Below are 12,518 nucleotides of genomic sequence, written 5' to 3' on the forward strand. Positions count from 1 at the left end.
CTCACCCAGGGTGATTAATTGACAATGACATACCTGAACATCCATTCGGAGTTTCCTCTCACCGCCGCTCAGCTTCCTCAGCGTCTCCCGGCACAGGATGGTGTGGGAGCTCCTCGTGTCCACGAGGCATCTCACGCCTCTCACCTTGATGATAGGCAGACCGCTGATCTTTCCTTTGATATTGAAAACCTCTAATGTGCGGTCGCTCCTATCCTGGCACCCACCTCAACTCTCTTGCCTTGATCTCCTTCCCTCACTTACTCGGCGCCATCTACTGCTTGGCGGTTTATTGCCCCGTTGTCCTCTTCCTTCCCCCTCTGTTCCTGAGGCTTCTGATGCTTCTGAGGTTTCACTAGAGGACTCACTAGGTCTATAGTCCTCACGTCTTTTCCGCCGTATCCGCTGGAAATTTATTTCCATCGGTTCCCCTGGTCCCGTCTCTGCCCTTCTGTAGATATAAGGGCACTGTCGTGCTATGTGGCCTTCATTGCCACACTCAAAGCACCTAGTGCGGGGGCATTGGGCCACCAGGTGTCCTACTTTTCCTCATCCATGGCACTTCCTGTCTTCTTTCCCTCCTCCGTTGCGTATTCTGCCCTGGTTCGGCCGCCTTTCTCTACCCGTGCCTCTGTGTTTACCACTATCTCTGGGTTCTCTTCTCTTCCATGGTGTTGATGGATTCCTTGTGCGGTGGTACGGTACTTTGTTCCATCCTCCATCATCGACATCCATCCTTGCATCCTCCTCTCTAGCGCTCTCGTCGATCATATCTTGAGCACATTCCACGAAAGTGCGGTCCCGTGGTAAACCTTCCCTTTTATTCGACTCCTTAGCTAGTTGCACCTTCATTATGGAATCAATAAAATTCATCTTCCAACTGACAACATCCGCTCCAAGAGTCTCTCTCATCTTTTCTGTGGTCAGATTAAACTGTCCTAACAGCGAGGCTGCCCATGCTTTCTCCTCTCCCGCAGTATGTGGAAAATGTCTTCCTCTGGGGACCATCATTCCTCCTCCATAGGCCTTCTTTAATCTTTCCTTCACGACTGGCCATGCTGTTTCCTTGTCTGCCTGAATATGGTTCAAAACACTTCGCTTGATCCGGCATATGAGTGCTGCCTTGAGGGAAATTGCATCATTTTTGTCCAATGACAAAAACAACTCCAATGACCTTGGCAACAACTCCTCCAAGACCAACTCCAACTGAGACCTTGGCCAACAACTCCTCTGAGACCTTGGCTGGCAACCTCTCCATGATGCGATTTAAAGTGCACCTTTAATAAAGTGATTTAACTCACCCATTTCGCCTGAGAACCGCTCCAAGTCTGAGATAGCTTTTCTAATATCCTGAGAGGTTACTGCTCTCACTTTCATTTTAGCCAACATATTGGCGTGAGCAGCCGCGAGAGTGGCCTCTGGTAGTGGGGGTAGCGCAGGAACCGCCGCCGGGACAGCAGGGGCCGCAGGAACTCCAGGAGTCGGTTGCGCCACCGGGATCTGTAGAACTGGCTGCCTCAATGCGGGCTGTGGTTGTAATTGACCATCACTATTAACCATCTTGGTCAGTAAAACAAAATGTCAATTTAGGCGAAGTAAAAGATGAACGAGGTGAAAGAAAAAAAATTACGGATGAGAGAACAGTTCAGAAAAAAATATGTTCAATTGTTAAAGTTTTTATAAAAAAGATTTTGATTAAAAAAAAATTAAGATTTAGAAGAAGAGAAAAAAAAAAATCTTCATTCAGTGAAAAATATTCAATCAGTATCCCGGGTTTTGGCACCACTTATGAGCACTTGGACTGAAAGGCTTGAAGAAAAATGGAAAGAGGGAACAGAATTAAACCACACGTTACTAGAAACATATTGGTTTATTATCTCTGTGATGCTATAGAGTATTTTTTTTGCTATAGAGTATATGCTATAGATTAGTGTTGTATACAGGCCTTGTCCAACCATAACTTATATATATATATGGCCCTTGAAGGCAACTTAATGTCTGAAGTTAATATAGATTTCACGCATTAATGTAATTATCTGCAAAACTGTTCAGTTAATCACAAATGTAAAGAGAATAGAACTTTTTTTAAATGTCTTTTCTAATAATTTGGTATATATATAATGAACATCCATTAAGCCGTTCTCCAGAAATTCATGCTTCTTTCTGTGTCTATTCAGACTCAGATCAGTGTGAACATTAAGATTTAATATTAAAAAATGATTTATAACTAATATTAATTAAAAAAAAAGAATATAAACAACACAATGTGAGCAATAGAGAAACTTAACTTTTTTTTCTTTTTAATTCTCCTGTCTAGCCAGTTCTGGCATACTGGGTATGAAAGCAACTGTCAACTGTCAAATATGGGGTACAGAATACTATGCCTACAAAGGAATAGACCCCGCCTTCTGGCATCACTCCCCTGGAAGCTTACTCCCTCAATTATATTCCTTCCTCCAAGGAGAAACCCAACAGAAAATAATCAGTGACTACCTAATAATGTATATGTGCGAAGTTAATTTGAAATGCTTTCTGAAATTATATTGTAACAGCCTTGTAAGTGAGAGTGGCAGAACAGTTATTTATGTCTTGAAGTACTGTCTTAGGTGAAACTTTTTGTTATTTAAATCTTTGGTATGCAAATTAAAACTGTTTCAGTTTAATTTTGACCTAAGGCCTCTAGGAGGTGAAGGGTGGGCTCCGTTTTGTCTGAGACAGTTGCCTATATTGTCTGTAGACCTAATTTAGCACTACATCTGACATGCTGAAGCAACCAGTTGAATAAAAAAAAACGGGTAGTAATGAAGAAGTAGACTTTTTTATTGATACAATGAAGTTCTCTTCTTATGTAATAGTCTTACCTATCCATTATTATTAATTTTCTATCCAATATATATAATAAAAGCAATAGATCATTAATTATTAAATCTGTAATTTAATGATAACAAATTTATTAAATTAATTCTTTAAGTAATTTGTAATATGCTTTTAGAGAAATGAGATTATTAATGAATTAAAAAGAACACCACTTGAATCTGTTGTTACTGTTTCTGGAGTGGTTGAGAAAAGACCAGAGTCACAAATTAAAAAGGTAAATTTCCTAATATTTTCCTACTTAGCCTTTATTTACTATCTTTGAAAAATTCCATTATTACATAACTGTGTTGTATTATTTTAGAGTACATACAAGTTAATGCACTATAATAATATGAAATTGAGAAATACAAGGAACTATTAATATAGTAATTAGTTTAGTTTCATATAAAGGTTTGATTTTAAAATTTGATTTAATTAAACCTTTTTCTATAAAAAAAATAAATAATAGATTATAAGTTATTCTCTTCCGGTTTAAAAAAACAAATCCTTCTTCATTCTTATCTCAAATGGTCAGATCCTGGAGTTCCTAATAAGGATGATAGGGAAGAAATGAGTGACATCACATTTGCCTACAATACAAGGGTATATTTGTACCTTTGGGTTGCATGCTTTAGAATTGGACTGTCTTTTGTTCTACAGTATTTCAACTCTTATTGATGTGTTCATTAACAATCCTTACTGATGTTTTAGCGAGAGTCTTTCCATTCGCTGCCTCCATACTGCTGGCAAATTGTTTGTTTAACAACTTTGTAAATGTTGAAAGCATGAAAGTTTGAACGATTAATGAGGAAAAGGAGCCACATGACATGGCAAACCACTTGTCAAACATCGTGGACCGGACCACTTTTAATGTTAAATTTAAAGGTTTTTATTTTTAAAATGTAAACATTAATTTTGCTATTAATTTAAAAGTTAGCGAAGATGTTTATTAACTAAACAGAAATTGTGCAACTATGCTCTTTAGCATGTTTTTTGTTTGAACCAAATATCTTTAAAGACTTTTAAGATGCTTTAAAGTATCTTGAGAATTTAACATAAAATTCTGTTAAATGCAAAATAGGCCTACACCCTAATACAAATTCCCACTCCCCCAAACGATAACTGAACAGCTGAAACATTATTGAATACCTCTCATCAACTCTCTGATTATAGAGCAAGCATAGGTAAAAAAATAAATAAATACATTTTTGATTAAATTGGCCGATTTGATATATATTGACCGTTCTCTGTATATAAAACATCAACTAGTGAGACAAGTTAACCTGGCAAGGAGACTCGCCTTATACCAGGTGTTCATCATTGGATAATCATTTGTCCAAAATTGCTCGTTGGTGAGAGCATGAAAGTTGCTTTTGTCTCTTGAAATAGGTCAATGCCATTGCTGAAAATTTGAATTCCATCTACACATGTATATGACCAACAGTTCCTTATTTTGCCATTTGCCCAACAGTTCTTTAAGTGAAACTTCTTTATCCACGTTCTACTACTCAAGGAAAAAAAAAATTATACAGAAGTAAATTGATTTCCTGATGCCAGATGATACGGAAGTAGTGTGGGGGAGCCAACACTGGTCAAATCCAGCAAGAAAATTTTTATATTGTAACATAAAATATGAAGAAAATAAAATAGCTTTAAATGTAAAATAAATTTTAATTAAAGAGAGCATCTTTTATTTTTTTCAGCTTAGTTGGAAAATGTTTACATAAATGAAAACTTGAACTAAAAAATTAATATTTCTTTGATTATTAATTAATTATGAGAGATAGTTGACCGTGGATGACTTATACGAGGAGAAGATGGTTGGGGTTGGGGTCAAAATAAAACACAAATAAGTTGAAGTAACTTATTTAATCATGCCAACGTTTCGGCCAAAATTTCTAACCTTCATCAGGGCTAAGAACAGAACAAGATAACAACCAATGAATATAGAAAATAAAAAATAAAAGATAAACAGAATGACATAAAGTAAATAATTGTACAGAATATTTCTTTGAGAAAGACGGGTGTATTCAACATTATTTTTATTTCTGTGGAAACCTTGCTACAATGTTATTTTTTATTATATTTTAAAAAAATAAAAGGAAGATGGTCCGGGTGCGATCAAAGAAAAATTCAAACAAAAGGTTTGTTATTTTAAAACAATTAAAAGAAAACAACTGATAAAAAAGAATTATAAAAATACAGGCCTACAAGGGATGGAAAAAGGGAATAAGAGTAAAATCAATTATAAAGAAAGATACTGGAAGAACGCTGATTGACCGTGTGTATTATTAATAAATGGAATATGGTCCGGGGGTGGTAAAAAAAAAACTCAAATAGTAATAACTATTTTTATTTGAGCCAACGTTTCACCCCACGTTGCAGGGCTTCATTAGGGCTAAAAAAGATGCAAACACTTTTTTATTTATTTTTTTAGATACAAACACTATTTAATTATTTTAAGTGTTTGTATCTTTTTCAGCCCTGACGAAGCCCTGCAACGTGGGGCGAAACGTTGGCTCAAATAAAAATAGTTATTACTATTTGAGTTTTTTTTTTACCGCACCCAGACTATATTACATTTATTAATTAAGAAAGATAATGAACAAGATAGGAAGTGTACCTGTTTGATGGTAAGTAGCCAAGGAAGCCCAGGTAGTGGGGCGGTTGACGGTTAATATATGTTACTTTTGAAAATAATGTTAAAGTAAAGAGTATTAACAACTTATAGAAATATTTAATAAATAATGAAAATATACACAATAATAATAATATATATATACAATATAAAAAGAAGAAATGAAATTAAAAGACTGGATACATAATATGGTGACTGGATAAGTATAACATGGCAAATAAAATAAAATATACAAGATAAATAAAGGTACAAAAGTGTGTAAATTATATAATAGAAACATTAATATAAGCTAATTAATATAAAGTGCAGATTAAATATATAAAAATAAATTAACAGGATAGAAAGTAAGATATAAAGAAAGAAAAGTAAGATAGGGGGGTTTAAAACAGATAAAAGATATGGGAGGAAAATTAACTTCTGAAATGCAGAACATAGAGTTATGGAAGTTTAATGAGACTTTAGATTTTTGGTATGTCAAGGAAATACCATCTTTATCCACTTTATGATTGACAGATTGATGTGTTAAATTGATATGTATGGATTCCGAGATGAGGCGTTTTTTATGGTTGGAGACAATTGCTAGATAGAATTGAAGTATGATCGAAGTTGAAAGAATGATTGAGGTTTAAAATGTGTTCAGACCATTTAGAGACAAAAGGGTTACAGGAGTTGACAGAATTTTGTATTGGAGAATATGGTTTTTAAGTTGATTTTTAGTTTTGCCGATATAGAAGGAATTACAACATGAGGTAGAACAAAGAATCCGGTAAACTACAGTGGAACAGTGTAAGAAAGGAATAGGGTCTTTTAAATTAAAGAAAAGATAGGAAATTTGGCTGTGGGACTTCAGGCCAAGAAGTAGGGTAGGAATAGTGGATCCTAAAGATTTTAATATATTATCAGAAAGAATAGGGTATATGGAAGGGACTTGTCCTGAAAAAGAGATGGAGTAGGTTGAGAACAGGAAGAACTGGAGTTATTGGATAAACATTAGAATCTAAAAGTTTGTTTTATGAAAAAAAAACAGTTTATATGTGAAAGTGTTATTAAATAAAATCTGCTTAATATGTTGTATGTTGGTCTGGTGCTATTGAGGGTCAGAAAGAGAAAGGGATTGGTTGATAAGGTTCTTAGCAATATTGATTTTTTGGTGATAAGGTTGTTGAAAAAAATAGTTGAGGAGTCTACCAGAATATTATATTATTATATTTTTATAAGCACAATAATTATGTACCCATGTATTTCATTATTGAATAATTTTTTTTCAGAATATGAGTACTGGAGAAATAGAAGTTATGGCCAATGACTTCAGTATTATCAACGCTGTTAAAAAAAAATTGCCTTTTTCAATTAGAAATTATAGTAAGGTAATGGTTTTGTAATTTTTACTTATTGATATAAACAGTGCTCAAAGACAATGATGCATTGTCCCTTCCTCCCAAGAAATTTTATTACCCTCTATACTTATGTTATAAAAAATGGATTCATATATCAATGGCATACTTCACATTGGTGCTAATAAATTTCCACTAGCTTTCCAAAAAATAAAATTAAAGGTTCTATCTTTTAGGAAAATTACTGGAAAAATTATAATTTTCCTAAAAGAGAGAACCTTCAATTACATTGTTTTTAAAGTTTGTAGAAATGTATTTAGCACCACTGTGAAGTAAGCCATCGATATTGATGACCAATTTATATCCTATTTTTGATTGACCTAGCCATCCATAGCAATTTAGTTCAAGTAGAGATAAAGGAACTGCTAATGACATACTGAAAATGCGCAGAGATATGTGATACTGCTAATCTGTGACATAATCTCTGACTTCAAGGGCGTCTGGTGGTCAAGTGTGCTTAAGCAGTTACAGAAGAATGATGCTCCTGGCAACTTAAGGGGAGGACAGATTAGGCTCTCTCTATAATATAAATCTAGATATAGAAAATCAGAGGTTAGGTATATATCTGAATGTTATACCCCACTTAGAATATCTGGCAAGTAGAGTGATGTTAAGACGTCAACTTAGCATCCTCAATTCAGGAGCGACACTGGTTCAAATCTGGCATGAATGGGTTGACTTTTACTTTGTGGCAGCCCCAAGGAATGAAATTTAACCTTTGTTCCATGTACCTGATGGTAACCAGTAGAATAATCACAACATATGCTAGAAGTGGGGGAAACCAAAATAAAATGTAGGATGGGGTGAGTAATGAATGGTCCAAGTCCTGGAACGTCACACTTGACAGCAAAATAGGCTAGTCTTTAACTTTGCCTAAAGCAGTGAAGATACCTATCGGAGACAGTACCTCTCTATGTTCTCTGAGAAGAAATGACCAAATAAGTTTATAGGAGAGATGGATCAAAAAGATTTTCAGAAAGCCATAATGGAAGCAGATACAGTACAGGAATGAATTCCTCATGGTCACAATCTCAACTGGGAATACCCTACAAAAATATTTCACCACCATACAGTTTTGGCTACAGAAGAAATGGGTTCTCCTGGACTATGATTTTCACAATTTCTCATGGGACATGGAGGTTTTAAATCCAAATTACATAGCCTTGACAAGAACGTAGATCCTCAAAGCCCTATCTGTAGCGTTTTAAAGATGTGATTCCCAAACTCTCTGAGGTCATTACAGTTTATGTATATGCCTGGGGTGCCACAAGTGATTGCTGCTTTTTCAAAATACTACAAAAAAAAAAAAAAAAATTGAAAATAAATTAAAATGAAAATTGCAAATAGATATTGCATTCCTGTATTTGCTTTGCACTGCTTTTCTTCTTTTCCTACTTATTTAATCGTTCTGAGGATAATTGTGTACCAAATTTTTGTTTTTGTTTTATGAGGGTGCTGCAAAAGTTTTTTAGCCAAGTAGGGTGCCTCAACCATTTTTTAGTCCAACAAGGGTGCCACAACGAAAGAAAGTGGGGAATAGCTGTATTAGACATGAGACTGCTGATGTGGACATGACCTGTATTGCATTTGAGGGATTTTTTGAGACAAAATTATGAGAGGTACAGGAATTCACACCCTCACTGAAGGGTTTTCTTAATTGGTGATTAAGAAAAACTTCCTGGAGTTCATAGCTGAAAGACAGTGGTGGGACTACCAACCTAGGAAAAACAAAGAAGAAGAGGAGCAGTAATGGAAGCCACCTTCTACCGAGGATTTAAGAAAAGCAAGTTGTGTCCACAGCTCTTGGTTAATTTATATATTTTGCAGTAGTGGGTTGTTATACAATTATGCATAATATTCCGCTATTGCAAAAACTTGTATTACCCGTATTTATGAAAAAGGTTAATTAAAGGTCTTAATTAATATTAACAGATAATTAAATTAAAGGTCTTAAGCACTTGTGCCTTAACTATGCTTTGAGTTGCACATTTTAATTTTTTTTCTCTCAGGAGAAGGAGGAAGGTATTAAAAGGGAGGGGAATAGCTTGGTCAACGTTCTTAGGTGACTAACCTTTAAAAAAAAAATTCATACATGTTTTTCCTTTTTATGTTTTACATTTTGTTTTAAAATTTTCAGGCTTCAGAAAATCTTCGTATAAAACATAGATATTTGGATTTAAGATATCCAGTAATGCAAAAAAATTTACGAGAGAGGTCTAAACTCCTATTGAAGATGAGAAATTATCTAATAAATCATGAAAATTTTGTTGAAGTGGAAACACCGACCCTTTTCAAGAAAACACCAGGTGTAAGAAGAAAAATTATTAACCACATGTTTTTATTGTTTAGGTTTTTTATAATCATTAACTACAGATGAAAGTATTAGTACTATATGATGCTCAAAATGTTTATTATTATTAGCATTGCAATACCAAATGTGAAAACAGCATTTAGTGGTCTGTCTGAATCATAATGCTTTAAAACCAGTTATTGGCCTGCCATTATCAATCCTTTAAATATTACTTTTTACTGATAAAGATTACTAGTTTTGTCTTGTCTAACATGATATAACTTTCAGGAACATTGAACAAAAAAAAAAACTGCCTCTGATTTATTATTTATTATGTCAGTAAACAGTAGCTTATTTGGTAATATATCCTATAAGAATGTTTCTTATCTGAGCCAAAAATTGGCCTACATTTTTGAAACTCTTTAGAGCTTATCTAAATCTTTAAAAAAAATGTGTTTTGGTCTATATGTTATACCCTTCCTGAATTAAGGTTTGAGGTGCTTATATTCAGCAATAATGCTTTTTCATTACGTCATCTATAATAAGTTATTAAGTTACCGTAAACCTTACTTATATGTTTGCATTAGTGTATAAATTAAATGTACACCTAAAATAGAAAAAAAAATTTTAGGGTGCTCGAGAATATATTGTGCCTACAAAGTTTCCTGGTGAATTCTATAGCCTGGTACAAAGTCCCCAGCAACTAAAGCAGCTCCTTATGGTTGGTGGAATTGATAAATATTTCCAAATAGCTAGGTGTTATAGAGATGAAGGTGCTCGACCTGATCGTCAACCTGAATTTACACAGGTAATGTAATAATTCATTTTAATATCATATACAATGGTTTTAACTTTCATATAAATAAAGTAAATGATTCAGTATCTATTTAACTAAAGAGTAGTATAGGCCCCTTTTACTGCACCCTTTCACACTAGAAAAAGAGGTTGTATTTGCAAAAAAAAAAAAATTATAAACAAATGATTCAGAACAGAATTTAATGAAGAGAAAATAAAGACATTTTTTCTTTATTATTTTTTTCTTTTTCTTTATTACATATTTAATTTTATTCTCTAAAAATAAAATGAATAATATTGATTTAAATTATAATATTTGAAATATTGTATCAAGTTATATTTTTTTGGGTGGCCTTAGGAATACTGGAAGGATAATATGCCAAGTTTACTGCCACCTCATAATGGCATTTTTCAAATTAATAGATAATCGTAGATTACATAATTAGAAAATAATCCAATAGTTAGTTTTTATGATAATTAATTTAGGATAATTTATTATACAATTTGTAATTACTTAATTGTACAATATTTAATTTGTCATGTTGATTTTAGTTAGACTTGGAAATGTCATTTTGTTCCACAGAAAATATCATGGAACTTATTGAAAAAATGTTATTCTATAGTTGGCCTGAACAGCTACAAATTCCATTCGCAAGATTATCTTTTACTGATGCAATGAAGCTATATGGTACTGATCAACCTGATCTTTCATTTAAATGCCCTGTAAGTTTATATATCATCATTACTATACCAATGGTTGGTATAAATCATATATATTCATTATTTTACTGTTTATTTATTTTAAGTTATACATTATCAGATTTTTGAAGTTTCTGAACTGGAAAACCATAAAGAAGATTCCACAACCATTCATGGCGTGAAGATTCCACAGGCTGCTGTAAGTAGATAAATTAATTATAGTTATGCCAAAAAGATCCATCAGCTGTAGGTCGTAAATTGGAAACAAATTGATAGAAGTCACAAGTTTTATCAAAAATGATTGGCTGATTGGCTGGATCTTTTTTATATAGCTGCAAACATTAAAAATATATTAAATTAATTTTCACAAAAAATATGATAACTAATTTATATATTTAAGGAATTTTTTGGCGATGAAGTTAAAAAGGAATTATCTAAAATGATTAAAGACAGTTCGGTGCAAGTTGCGATTTTGAATTATAAAAAGAAAAGTTTTAAAACAAATGAAAAAACACTATTTAACTTTAATATTAGCCCCGAGAAGTTTTCAAGGAATCATGGTATTGAATCAGGGGATATTGTTTTTATAGCTCGTGGCGAAGAGAAAAAAACGGTAAGTACATTCTTGACTTTAAGAAGTATCTATTTATTTACTTTTAATATTTCTTATACTTTAAATACATTTCATGACGAAGTTATTGTTAATAGAACATTTGTTTCCTATAATTCTAATCTAAGGTAGATGCCACCAGGTTTCTGGTAACAAAAAGTCAAGACATCCACCTTATGTCCTAATAACTTCGCCCCATTAGCTGATACTTTTAACAGATTTTACTGATTACATGGCACTTATCAATTTTATGATACACAGTACATTTGTTAAACAAATATTTTAAGATGATTGTTTACATCGTGACCTGCTCGTGCTATACTGTAGGTGTCCCGATTGTAATTTTATGATTGTAATTAATGTGTGGAAAAGGGGGGCTGAAAATTGTGAGACACTTTCTGCTCATAAAAACATGCATGTATATATTTTCCTTAATTTATAAGGTTAATTCTCTGGAGGGGCAATTAGGTTAGTGTGTGTTAGGTATAAATTATTTATATGTAATAATATAAATTAGAAAAGTGGGGTGGCCTCATGGACTAATGGAATGTGCTTATCTGGTGAATGACGTTTTCGCCGCCGCGGTGACGTCTTCTAGCCCGCTTTCTCGTCCAGGTTGTGCTGTGGGCGAATATGGTGAAAACCATGTGATCGCCTGATGTCTGAAAAGACGTCCTTTTACCTCCGTGGCTGGCCAACATGTCCTGGACTCTGGCGTGTTGGTAGGGGTAGGCCAGGTCCTAGCTTGCATGATGCTTAGGCTGGGGCGGCATTGCAGTCGCAGCGTCTTCGGAGCCTTCCGGTGTCCGCGGAAAGGGGGGCATCAGAAAATGAGACCCCCAACCCCGACTTTATATAAATTCAAAAAGCAACGACAAAAATCGGATTACTTAAATCCGACAATGATATTTCTTTACTATCTATCTCAGGTATAAAAGACGAATAAGGTCCCATGTTATATCTGAAGTGCTGAAACAATTTAGTGATCACTGGGCTGCTTCCAGTTAAATCATGGCAAATAATATTAATGTATGGATTAAGGGTTTATGATAACAGAACTTACTTTACTTATACTTAATAATGATATTTTAATAAATCTTTTATTTGCACATATATTTTCAATATACATTTTAGCTTGTAACATATTTTTAGTCAATTCTTGTTCAAATCAGGCTCCTCAAAAGGATACTGTATTCTCTCTCTCTCTCTCTCTCTCTCTCTCTCTCTCTCTCTCTCTCT

At 33.7% G+C, this 12,518-nt stretch overlaps 1 protein-coding gene across 2 annotated transcripts in view; it reads left to right on the forward strand.

Moving 5' to 3' along the window:
• Positions 1 to 12,518, forward strand: part of AspRS-m (aspartyl-tRNA synthetase, mitochondrial) — a 37,201-nt gene that overhangs the window by 11,249 nt on the left and 13,434 nt on the right. For both annotated transcript variants that reach the window (XM_014419772.2, XM_014419771.3), the window contains exons 3-9: positions 2,990 to 3,088; positions 6,760 to 6,858; positions 9,023 to 9,193; positions 9,807 to 9,983; positions 10,523 to 10,693; positions 10,791 to 10,868; positions 11,070 to 11,282. In XM_014419772.2, the coding sequence (XP_014275258.1) occupies positions 2,990 to 3,088; positions 6,760 to 6,858; positions 9,023 to 9,193; positions 9,807 to 9,983; positions 10,523 to 10,693; positions 10,791 to 10,868; positions 11,070 to 11,282 (1,008 nt within the window). The remainder of the gene's footprint in view (positions 1 to 2,989; positions 3,089 to 6,759; positions 6,859 to 9,022; positions 9,194 to 9,806; positions 9,984 to 10,522; positions 10,694 to 10,790; positions 10,869 to 11,069; positions 11,283 to 12,518) is intronic.

Source organism: Halyomorpha halys, unplaced genomic scaffold, assembly GCF_000696795.3.
Source record: "Halyomorpha halys isolate HHAL.00 unplaced genomic scaffold, Hhal_1.1 Scaffold251.1, whole genome shotgun sequence".
NCBI lineage: Eukaryota > Metazoa > Arthropoda > Insecta > Hemiptera > Pentatomidae > Halyomorpha > Halyomorpha halys.